At 45.3% G+C, this 12,631-nt stretch overlaps 1 protein-coding gene across 2 annotated transcripts; it reads right to left on the reverse strand.

Moving 5' to 3' along the window:
* Positions 1-2,886: 2,886 nt before the first annotated feature.
* CNFN (cornifelin) lies at positions 2,887-10,130 on the reverse strand. Of its 2 annotated transcripts, none has more exons than XM_054999691.1 (4): positions 10,070-10,130; positions 5,686-5,817; positions 4,126-4,262; positions 2,887-3,184 (listed from the first exon to the last, which is right to left on the reverse strand). In XM_054999691.1, the coding sequence occupies exons 2-4, from the start codon at positions 5,807-5,809 to the stop codon at positions 3,095-3,097; spliced, it is 351 nt and encodes a 116-aa protein (XP_054855666.1). In that variant the 5' UTR covers positions 5,810-5,817; positions 10,070-10,130; the 3' UTR covers positions 2,887-3,094. The 2 variants fall into 2 exon arrangements, with proteins under 2 accessions (XP_054855666.1, XP_054855664.1); XM_054999689.1 differs by lacking the exon at positions 10,070-10,130 and adding an exon at positions 9,079-9,198.
* Between the last annotated feature and the right edge of the window lie 2,501 nt (positions 10,131-12,631).

Here is a 12,631-nt window from a genome sequence, read left to right on the forward strand (position 1 = left end):
GACAAGAAGACGGATGTTGACCTTGTAGGCGCGGAGGCTGCTGGAGAATGTAGTCTTGTGCGTTTGCGGCTCCCCTAGCCAAGGAATGGGCGGGTAGAAGTGGGATTTCGCACGCTCTTTCCAACTGGGATTATTTTATGTAAATTTTGCATGGTCTTTCCAACAGGGCTTGTTTAATGTAAATTTTGCATGGTCTCTCCAACTGAATTTATTTAATTTTGCATGCTTTCTCTCTCCCCAACAGGATTTATTTAATGTAAATTGTGCATGCTGTGTCCAACTGGGTTTATTTAATGCAAAGTGTGCATGCTGTCTTCAGCTGGGTTTACTTATATAAATGACACCGTGTGTTGGAAATCATCAGTGAGCATTCACGTGACATTTAATATGGGAGAAACCAATTCAACCCTTTCTAGTTGGCCCGAAAGAATCGCTGCTTTTGCTGCAACATCAGAGCATCAAGATAGGTAGCCGTTTTAGTCTGTAGGAGTAGAAAAGAGCAAGAGTCCAGTAGCACCTATAAGACTAACAAAATTTGTGGTAAGGTATGAACTTTCGTGAGTCACAGCTCACTTCTTCAGAAGAGAGCATCGGTTTAGGTCCATGCTTTCCCCCCAGCGGCGGCTATTTCATAAGTCTTAATTCTTCAACTCTGCATTACTTTTCTGCTGGTTTCAAATCTTTGCACATTTATATTGCATATTGAAATGTCCTTGAAATTGACTGTACTAACTCACACTGTGTAATCCTCCTTGAGTCTCAGGGAGAAAGGCGGGCTATAAATAGCATAAATAAATAAATGTTCAGTGAATGTCCTAGCTGTTGATTATATTGTATATGTTCACTTGCACTGTGTAATCTGTCTTGGATCTCAGTGAGAAAGATGGAATAATAATAATAATAATAATAATAATAATAAATTGAAATTCATTTCTCTGCCAGCATAACCTACCTCATAGGGTTGTTGTAAACATGAGAAGGAGGAAAAACTGTGCTCCTTGAAGAAAGGGGAGTGAGAAGGGGGAAACGAGGTAGCAGTTCTAGTATCCATGAAATGTACGTTTTCATTTTGCCTGTGTGGGGGGCTGTGTCTTAGCAGGAGAGCACCTGTTTGGCATGCAGAAGACCCTGGGTCTACTCCGTGGCATCTCCAGTTAAAGGATCAGGTAGTAGTGGAATTGGCGGAGAGCGCCCTCCAGTTATAGCTGACTTATAGCGACCCCTGCTGGGGTTTCCATGGCAAGAGACTAACAGAGGTGGTGTGCCATTGGCTGCCTCTGCAACCCTGGTCTTCGTTGGAGGTCTCCCATCCAATTACTAACCAAGGCCAATTCTGCTTAGCTTCTGCGATCCAATGAGATCAGGCTCACCAGGGTATCCAGGTGAGGCAGTAGGGGATGTGACAGTCCTTGACCCAAGACATTGCAGGGCTGCTGACAGACCCATGGTGGAAGGCAAAGTCATGTCGGTTGCTGAAGTGTGTAGAATGTCTACTTGAAATACAAGTGTACCGACCCAGCCCATTGTTGCTACCTGAGAGTCCTAATATTGATTTTGCTTTGCAGACCTCAGCTTTGAGCATAATAAGAACATCCTGAGTATGAGAGTGAAAGAGAACAAGCCAGGTACACCTCACCTTGCTAGTTTGTATGATTGTAGGTTTGGGATCTGATACAGGGGGGCACCTTTAACAATTTTGTCCTGGGCCCAGAGAAACAGCACTGGGGTTCTGATATTACTTTATAAATCACTTCAAGAAGATACCTTTAAACTGGATTTAAAATGGATTTATTCAGGTGCTCATGCTCAGAATTCTGGGAATTGTAGTTTTTATGAAGGTACAAAGATTTCTACTCCATCAAATTAGAGGTCACAGAACTGCTGAGGAGTGGGGCAAATCAAAAGAGAGAAAGATTTTAAATTTGGATGACAGTGGACACATTTATTTATTTAGTTACTTATTTATTAGACTTATAGTCCGCTCTCCCCGCAATATTCATGGGATGCTTTACAATTAGGGCTTACTTGATCAACTGTTTTGAGTTTTTGATGATATTGGCATACATTTATATAGGTGTGGGAATGAAAGCTCTGAAGAGAAATCATAATTTGTATTTAGGAGATGGAGGCATGCTTACCAGCCAAACAGAGATGGGGAGAATGCATCTTCTAAGATGGCACATGCCACCTCCCCCAATTTTGTGTTAAAATAGTTAATACCTTGTTTAAAACTGCTGTCTAATTGAGATGGCCTTTTTAATAAATAGATTTTACAGGGCTTTTTTTCTGGGAAAAGAGATGGTGGAACTCAGGACCACACAATGACGTCACTTTGGGTCAGCTGGAACAAGGGGGGAGTTTTTTAAAGTTTAAATTGCCCTCGGCAAAAATGGTCACATGGTGATCAGGGGGCGGGGCACCAGCCATGTGACCATTTTCAAGAGGTGCTGGAACTCCGTTCCACTGCGTTCCCGCTGAAAAAAAGCCCTGGATTTTGAATTGATTTATCTAATGGGTCAATTAAATGCCACAGCCCTGTTTACAATCTTTAAATCATAACACTTCAAGGCTCTTGACACTGCTGTCAATCTATTTAAGATGACCAAATAAACTCAGAGCCAGCCAAGTCAAAGTTCTTGAAGCCAGCCCTTTCCAGCACGTCCAAGTGCACAGTTGCAGTACATACTGGTTTCAATTCCCTCACAAAACCACAATTCCCGGTTTTCTTTTGGTTGGGAAGCCCTAACAAATCAAATCATTTTCTTTTGTCAGGCAGACATGCTCCAACTCTCTCCAAGGGGGTTGCATCTGTCCTTGGCTGTCCCGCTCTTGATCTAAGAATTCCAAACAAATTAACACCCAAAGAATTCTGAACAAATTAACACCCAGATTTAAAGTTGTTTTATTAGAATACAGTTCCCGTGGTGGGATTATCATAGGGCCTAAAGGGAAGGGGTTCTATTCCTTCATGGTTGCTCCGGCAAAGATGAAAAGTCTTTCTAGTCTAAGAATGTGTCGGTACCATTCCAAAATGGTTCTTCCTTCTTGCCCTTCTGTCTACTTGGTGCAAAGATTCTGCACCTCTCCATCCATTTCAATTTCTGTTGTTCAGTTCTCGTGAAAGTTGGCAGAGACCACAAAGGGGACAGCATGACATGACCATCCAGTCTTCGCAAATGGAGCCCTGCATAGAAACAAAAGTTGGAGTGAGACAACATGGCCCAGTGAATGAAGAATTGGCCTTTTATGTACAAGACAAGGAGATTTGTGGCACCTTAAAGGCAAACAGATTAATTCTGGCATGGGCTAGCCAATGGAAGTTGATGCCAAATGAGGTTTTTTTTTAATCAGGCCACAATACTACTTTTTGGGTTCGCTGCAACCCAATTGACTCAGCTAACCCTCTGGAATTTGAAGGCAAGGACTGAAAGTCATCAGTTTAAGATGGTCATTTCCAGGCTTTTAGCTTTAAGGTTCTTTCACAAAGGCCTGTTCATTCATTCATTCCAGCATCACTGATCCACATGTACTGATCATCATAGAGAAGGAACTTTCATAAACTCCCAATATCTGTTGGAGTGCAATGCTTGTTACTGGAGCCAGCTCACACTTTTGGCAGGGTATCACGAGTGACGCACATGCATATGTGAATCAGTTTTGGAGGTTGCCAATTGGCCAGAAAATGGCAGTCACTCCTGTTCTTGCCCCATAACAACTTAATGTATACAAAAGCAAAAGGTGAAGTTTTTCACAGCTTATAGAAAAGCATTATCACCTGCCGTTGCCTACAAATTAAGATACTGGGAAAGATGCAGCTATAGTGGCTGGTTGATATATTGCCAAACTTGATCAACCTTAATCTGTGATAGGAAAAACCCTGAAAGGTTGACTTCCCCCTTTTCTTTTAACAATTGGCCTTCAACAACTCTATGACAGGCAGAAATTCAACAGGTGCAACCTCTCCATCCTATTTCCCATATCATGAAAAACTTCACCGACAACTTCTGAGCCTATAGTAAATATTACTGAAACATTTTGGGAAACATTTCTTGGACTGGCTTGGTAGACCCATATGTAATTAATGCCTGACACACACACACCCCAACCCCAGTTCCCATGTTTCACCTCAATGTGGTATTTCTCACGCACACCAGTGCGCAGCGCAATCAGAGTGCCCGGAAGACAAGGGAGGCAGTAACACTCGCCGGCCTGCTCCGACACCCGGCATGCAAGGATGCAGGGCACAAAAGTGGCACAAAGACCTGTGGGATGGAAGAGGAGAACATGGTATACAATTAGAGAATCCTGGGAGACTGTTTGGACCCCCAGGGGAAAGAAGTCCTGCCTGCCCCCGCCGCCCTTCTGTGGTCCTCAGTTTCCACCCTTGTAATCCTCCTGACCCAGTTTTACTTTGTACCACTCCTATAGTGGACTTTATAGGAGAGTCAGTGTGTGGACAGGGAAACCCTCAACGGCAGGTACGCACATTCCTCCTCTCCATTTCCCTGGACCCAAGCCCCACAGCTAGGAGACCAAATTCTACAGTCATGGATATTAAAGCACATAAATGGGTGTCCTGCAGAAGAGTGCTTAACTTTACATCTCTCATTCCCAGGGCTTTTTTTCTGGGAAAGGAGGTGGTGGAACTCAGTGGGTTGCCCTCGGAGAGAATGGTCACATGGCTGGTGGCCCCGCCCCCTGATCTCCAGATAGAGGGGAGTGTAGATTGCTGGTGTGGAGGGCAATCTAAACTCCCCTCTGTCTGGAGATCAGGGGGCGGGGCCACCAGCCATGTGACCATTTTCAAGAGGTTCCGGAACTCCGTTCCACCACGTTCCAGCTGAAAAAAACCCCTGCTCATTCCATTTCCTGGAGTTGCATTTTTAATGGGATTCTTCTTTTTTTTAAGGAGTGGAGTTAATACTGAGGAAAGAAGGGATGGAGGGAAAAGGCCATTTCCCAGACTTACTAGTGCTAAAGGCTAGAAACATTTCAGGATGAGAAGTGGGTTTCATGCGCACTAAAAGACACATGCCCTGTATTTTTCTCTGCTGGGGTATCTGTATGCTCCATATGTGCTACATGGGTGATTACAGATTTCTTCTCTCCATTGCTGCTCCCAAAGGAACTCTTTTGCCAAAATATGCCTCAGCCACTGAACCGGCTTCTGGCATCTTCTGCCTTGCAAGAATAGAATTCCCCCAGTAGAATTCAGCTCAGAAATGCTTTGTTGGCCTTAAAAATCTAAAAGGAGGGGGATGTCGAACCAAAATAGATCAGTGCCTGCAATGTTCAGCATCTAGGATCTGCAGCCAAGAGTCCAAGGCTGCTACTTGATAGCTTAGTAAAATCTCAGGTTGACTGGATTTCCAGAACAGCCCAGTACCAGTTAACCAGCAAAATGGGTTCAGTGTGCTATAGCCGATAGAGGAAGATTCATCCTCACCTTGCCATGAAGCTTGTTAGGTGAGGTTGGACAATCACTCTCTCTCAGTTTGGCCTACCTCATAAGGATGTTGTGAGAATAAAACGGGGAAGGATGAACCTCATATACCACCTGAAGCTCCTTGGAAGAAAGGCAGGATAAGATTCTACGAGATAACCCTGGTTTTACTAGTCAAAGGCTGTAGCATGGACCATCCCGTTCAGAAGTGGAGGGGAGCCCATCGGGACTCGGTTACTCACAAACACCCATGTCAGAGCAGCAGTCGCACAGATCTGAACTCCACGCTCCCTGGCTGCTGAAAGTGTAGCTGGTACCCATGGGCTGAGGCTGGGCGTCTATGATCATCTCAGTCTGATAAGCCATGTCTGCCACTGGAAAGGGGAGAGGACAGGATGAATTGCCTACCCCCAATTAGGCAGTCATTCAGCTACAGGAGTTGGGCACCTTTGGCAACAGGATTTCAATGGGCCCTTCTGACAGCTCACCCCACTGGGGACTGTTCCATCTGCAAACATCAGCAGGGGATAGAAGTTGCCCATTTTTAAACTCTTCCCTGTGACTTGTCCCTTTAATATCATCTGATCTGCAGCAGTTATCAGGTGATGTTATTTAGCTCCATGCCTGTGAAAACTGCCCACAGTAGAAAAGTCCAGTAGCACCTATGAGACTAACAAAATGCGTGATAAGCAGGACTTTTTTTCAGCGGGAACGCAGTGGAACGGAGTTCTGGCACCTCTTAAAAATAGTCACATGGCCGGTGGCCCCGCCCCCTGATCTCCAGACAGAGGGGAGTTTAGATTGCCCTCCGTGCAGCAGCGTGGGGGGTAATCTAAACTCCCCTCTGTCTGGAGATCAGGGGGCAGGGCCACCGGCCATGTGACTATTTTCACCAAGGGCGATTTAAACTTTAAAAAACTCCCCCCTTGTTTCAGCTGACCCAAAGTGACATCATTGTGCGGTCTTGAGTTCCACCACCTCTTTTCCCAGAAAAAAAGCCCTGGTGATAAGGTATGAGCTTTCGTGAGCCATAGCTCACTTCTTCAGATACCATTTCTACACATTAAGCCTCTATTCATGGACCAGGATGGTTTTCTCCTAGCTAGTTGATGACCAAGGAAGGGATCTTGCATCTTTCCAAGATGTGAAAAGCTTGACTGGCTGATGTTGGCGGAACCAGCAGATGTGAAAGGCACTGGGGAAAGCTGCTTTCCCACAAAGTCAGTTGGCAACCCTGATCTGAAACCCCAATCAGACCCCTCCCCTTACTATTTAAAAGAGGGCAAAATCCACCAGCAGTGACCCCAGCATGAGCTTGCTTGCAAAAAGCGATGGGGCTCTTGCATAGTTCCAATTCATTTGCAGAGCGCTTGCGCGAGAGACTCTCTGGATGAACTGTGCCCCCAAAGTCAGATCCGTCTCTTATCCGTGGTGGCACCCATTATATCTCCCAGTGCCTCGTGGGAGGGCCTTTGCTGCACAGCTTGGGATGGGAGAATGCAGGCTGGCCTGGCAATGAGGACTTCTGCACCAGTTTGTTAATCAGCACAACCAGCTGCGTGGGGTAGTGGTTACTGTGTTGGGCTTGAAGACCTAAATTCAGTCCCTACTCTGCTGTAGAACTTGCCGAGGGCCATCTCTCTCTCTCTCTTGGCTTAGCCTACTTCACAGGGTTGTTGTGAGCAAGGGCGGACTGGGAGGAAAAAATGGAAAAGGCCCTCCCCCGTCCCTCCCTCCACCACCAACTACTCAGCCAGCCCTGCTTCACCATGACTGAGGCAGGCCAGGCAGCGTTCTGCACATGCCCCATATCTGACGAAAGGAGCTCTGACTCTCGAAAGCTCATATCGTGGAAATCTAGTTGGTCTTTAAGGAGCAACTGGACTCAAATCTTGCTCACATGCCATGTGTGACTCAGCTGACGGTGCCCTTTTTTGTCTCTGGGCTGGGAAACAATTGCCCTCCTCCCAGAAAGTCCCAGCGATTGCTATGGCCAATCTGCCTCTGGATGTGAGGATGAAATGGAGGACGGGAGACCGGTGTAACCACTTTCAGCTCCTTTGGAGGCAGGGGAAGATGAAAATCTACTAAATATTTGTTTATGTATCTCTGCTTCTCATCCACACTACATGTATGTAGGCTGCATTCACACAACTGCTTCCTATTAGGGTTGCCAGCCTCCAGGTAGCAGCTGGAGATCTCCTGGAATTACAACTGGTCTCCAGGCCACAAAGAACAGTTTACCTGGAGAAAATGGCTACTTTGGGGGGTGGACTCTATGGAATTATGCCATGCCACGGTCCTTTCCCTACCCAAACCCCACTTTCTCCAGGTTTCTCCAGGTTTCACCCCCCCTCCCCCAGATCTCCAGGAATTTCTCAACTTGGAGCTGGCAACCCTACTTCCAATTAACAAGTCTCTAATGCCGGGCAGAGGCTATGTTCTCATGAAACTGCCTTTGGCTTCTCTTCCTGGAGAGTTGCATGGTGATATTTCAAAGAGTGACATTTTCACCCAGCCCATGTGAGTATTTTGCCAAAGTGACAGCTCTCCCACCTTCTCCAAACAATCCAGGGCAAGTTCTAAGCTGCTTTGTTTTTCTTTTGCATGAGCGGAGGGGAAGTGCCTGGAAAGGAAAGAAATCTGGAGTTGCCACCCACCCGGCGCTCACGCCCTCAGAGCAAATAAAGTCGGCCCAGGGTAAAGAAGGTTTTCTGCTGAGAAATTCATGAAAGGGAGATGGTGACAGGAGGGAGGGAACAGTACAAGATGAATGGGATTCCAATGGAGAGCGTCATTGGATGGGGGGCCCATAATGGCCAAGAAGCTAGTGGGTATCAACAATGCTGGATGTAACCAAGAAGGCAGAGAGGTGTATGGAGCCCATAGTGTGTACCTTTCCATTTGTTCTTATCGTAAGTTTCGGCCACACAATGTTGATAAATTAATGAAACACCCTGCACTTGCAGGTGGGTTCCAACCCGGAAGAGGCTATTTAGAAGAAGGGCTGGTCCAAACGGAAGGATTTTCCAGCCTGGATAGAGCATTTTTATATCCTCTTTATGAACAAAATGTACCTTGGATCCAGAGGAGTTAGCCATGTCAGTCTGTAGTTGCAAAATAGTAGAGTCCAGTAGCACCTTTAAGACTAACCAACTTATTTGTAGCATGAGCTTTCAAGAACCACAACTCTCTTCGTCAAATGCATCTGACGAAGAGAGCTGTGGTTCTCGAAAGCTTATGTTACAAATAAGTTGGTTAGTCTTAAAGGTGCCACTGGACTCTTTACTAAAATGTACCTTGTAAGTATATTTTGCCCTTAAAATGACTTCTCTCAAGGTTCTTGAGAAAGTTTGGAGTCTAATAGCCAAAAAAACACACACTCCTTCCCCGCTGCTTTGAGACAACATGGTTCCCTATGTTTGGCAGACATTCTGCGATTCGAAAAATGGGGTTGCCTGAAGATGCCCCCTAAAAAAGATCTGGAGGCAGCAAGCCTTCCCATCACAGTGAACCAGAGAAAGTGAATGGCAAATCCTGTTCAAATCAATAGGGATTAAGCACTTAAGCGTGCTCTGGTGCCACCAAAATCAATGTGCTTAAAGTCCAATCCCTAAAAAAAAAACAGCACTTACTTGGAGGTAAATCCCATTGATTTCAATGCAGCTTGCTTCCAAGTATGTATGCATAGAATCACAGGTTTAGTTAGATTTTTGATGATTGCATCCTGGCTTCTGGCTGGAATGGACTGACACGCTTTTGGAATTTGCCTTGAAAGGGCTGGGCCATACGACAGGCAGCTCAGGCAAACTAGCATTTTTTAACTTTTTCGGCTGCTCATCTGTGACACATTTGGTGTTTCACAATCTAGTTCTTGTTTGCAGTCACAATGTAAAGTTGACTCTTACCCTTTGTCTTCTACCAATACATGGAATTGAGGTAAAAGCCAGGCATGTCCTTATGGGTTGGGTTGCCAATTTCCCCCCTTCTAGCCCTGCTCCTCTGCCTTGAATGGCAGCCAAACTCGGGGGGGGGGACTTCCCTTTCCATGGTTTCTCTACATCAGGAAAAGCTTCACTTCTTTAGTTTGTGGGTGTCTGCCGTTAAAAGTGCAGGAATAACTGGGATTTGAACCCAAATTTCAAATCCATTAGTTCAGTAGCTCTATGGTTTTTTCACCCCTGCTGTACCAGCACATCTACCGGATCTCAAATCTATTATGCCATCTCCCTGCTAGCCAAATTTGGTCTCACTGTTTAAGTTATAGCTTTTCTAGTACCCAGAAAGAGTCACAGGTTAACTTTATCCCACCTATTTATTCTATTTGGGGCCCCTTCTTTCGGATGATCAGTAGAAGCTCATTTTAAAAACTACTCTACGAATTCATGCCGCTTCACCCTTCATTTGTTTAAGATGGCAACGTAGGTCTGTCCAGACAGGGTGAAGCACAAATCAGAAAGCAACAGCATCACCATGGAACCCTTGATTGCAAAGTATCCACATACAAGCAAGCACAGAAATTTGGTAAAGGAGCACAGAGCAGTTTCGTATGACCAAATGGCCGCAGCAGGTCCTTCCCCAACCCCCAGCTTTATTAACAGCCCTGCCTAAGCATTCCGATCTTACCTGTATTTTTCCCCCTGGAACTTCAGGTTCTGGGTTGACCAGATGTTGTTCAATAAAGAAACAGGTTGGGTGGGGTGGAGCAGGTGCCTCTTATATGTACCGTAGGAAGGGCGGAGAAGCGGTGGCTAGTTCTGGGGAGGAAGCTGATCCCCTGGCATGTGAGTGGTGGTGGCCTTTCTCAGAGATGGGCTTTCCCAGCACAGAATCAATGCTTTAAAAATTAGTTTTGGGGGCATAGAGCAGTGTGCATGTATGAGGGAACTGGGGAAGAAGTCAAACCTAAGAGGGATTTCACAATGTGCCATTTTCAGCATTTTTGTTTCTGCTGTTGTTGAGCATGTGTGAAAGACCTGGATCCAGGAATAAAGCTGCTTGTACTAGGATTTAAACCGATGGTTTTTCATGCAAGTAGGTGGATTTACAACCACCGCTCAACCATCCGGCTTTTTTTAAAAAAATGCCTCCTGTGAACAGAAGCATTCTATCAGAAATTCAGTTCCGTGGCTTCCCCTCAACTTTGTAAATTTCTTTCCCTGGAGACTTGCCAAATTCTGAGCTAGGCATCTTTTGGAAACGATGTCGAGATCACCGTGTTGCTTTAATGATGTATGGTTTTTAGATTTGTTGTGCATTGTGATTTTTAGTATTTTACTTGAAATTGATATGTAGTGTCTTGGGTATGATTTATAATAGAAATAATAGAATAATAGATAATAATATTATCTATTATTTATAATAGATAATATTATTTATATTATTATTTATAATAGATAATAATAGAAATAGATAATAATAGAAAAGTAGGCTACAAAGTTTGTGATAACTAATATTTCTGTTCCAATTGGTGGCTAGAGATAGGGAAAAATGAGATGGTGATGGGGGTTCCAAACAATGCAGTTACTCAGGGTTGCCAACTCTAGGTTTGGAAATTCCTGGAGATTTAGGGTGGAGCCTGGGATGGGTGGGGCTTGGAGGGGGGGAGCCTCTAACAGAGGCAGGGCCTTTTCAGTCCTGGCTCCGACCTGGAGGAACTCAGCAGAGATGTGATACTGTACAGATCCTTTCTGAAGTTGCCATTTCTTCAAGGAGAACTGATCGCTGTAGTCCGGAGACCAGCTGTAATTCTGGGAGAACTTCCCGGCCTCAACTGGATAATGCTTTCCAAGCTTGTGGGAGGGAGGGGAAAAAAAAAGAAATGTTGGTTTAAAAAACCTCAACCTATTACCCAAATAAACTGACTGCCACCTTGCAAAGATGAAGAGACATGTTCATAAATGGATTTCTTCCATCCCCTTGATCTGGTCACCTCGGAGTAATGGTCAACCAATAAAGCTCTCGTGTTTTCTTTTTGATTCAATGTATGTTCTGATGCATTTTTGTTGTTCAATATACACATCTGCAAAAAAAGAAAACCCTTCCCCCTACCATGTGGAGAAACACCCTAAGCTTGATTCAACTTCCCTCCTATTTGCATGGGTCCAAAGTCCAACGGGAAAAGATACAGCTTTGCAGATGCAAATATTTACCTCTCCAAGTGAACACAGGGCTTATTACATGCTACATCCCTCCGATATAAGGTGAACCCATAATACTGTGGGACAGAAAAAGGCCAGGGGTTTTCAAACAGGTCAGGAGAACCCCTAAAAAGGAGGCATAAATGTCTAGGGAGGGAGACAATTCTGAGGCTGGTGAATACTTCTCCTTTGCCAGCCAAGACAGGGGTACGCTAAATGCTTTTTGCCAAGATCCTCATTCATTCCCATTGGATTTGTGATTTAGGGGTGGTGGCATTCAAAAGTGTTGGATTAGTGTTGGATTAAGGTGTTCTATATTCCTCCTTCTAAAACCAGTGTTGGATTAGTGCCCTTTGAACACAAGAGAAGATTGTGCATACTTTACTAATATTGCGCTTTCCTCCCCAGTGGAGATCCAAAGTGACTTGCAACATTCTCCCTTCCTCTATTTTAATCCTCACAACAACCCTGCGAGGTAGGTTAGGCGGAGAGTATGTGACTGGCCCAAGGTCACCCAGTAGGCTTCTGTAGCAGAGTGGCAATTTGAACCCGGGTCTCCAAGATCCTAGTCCGGTACTCTAACCACTACATATCTGTGTGTGGAAGGATCTCTGCAGATTTTGTTAAGATATAGTTGGCGCTGGATTTGGGGGAGAAGGTAGAATATGCACAGGGCTTTTTTTCAGCAGGAATGCGGTGGAACGGCGTTCCGGAACCTCTTGAAAATGGTCACATGGCTGGTGGCCCCGCCCCCTGATCTCCAGACAGAGGGGAGTTGAGATTGCCCTCCGCGCCGCTGAGCGGCACGGAGGGCAATTTCAACTCCTCTCTGTCTGGAGATCAGGGGGCGGGGCCACCAGCCATGTGACCATTTTCTCCGAGGGCAACCCACTGAGTTCCACCACCTCTTTCCCCAGAAAAAAAGCCCTGAATATGCATGTCCAGGCTCAAACACTTTGAGAAATACTAAGGGAGGCTACTAGAGCCCTGAACACACATGTTTTTTTTTGTATGAGTGGCATGACTGGGAAAAGCCAGTACTGATGTT

Source organism: Eublepharis macularius, chromosome 15, assembly GCF_028583425.1.
Source record: "Eublepharis macularius isolate TG4126 chromosome 15, MPM_Emac_v1.0, whole genome shotgun sequence".
Lineage (NCBI taxonomy): Eukaryota > Metazoa > Chordata > Lepidosauria > Squamata > Eublepharidae > Eublepharis > Eublepharis macularius.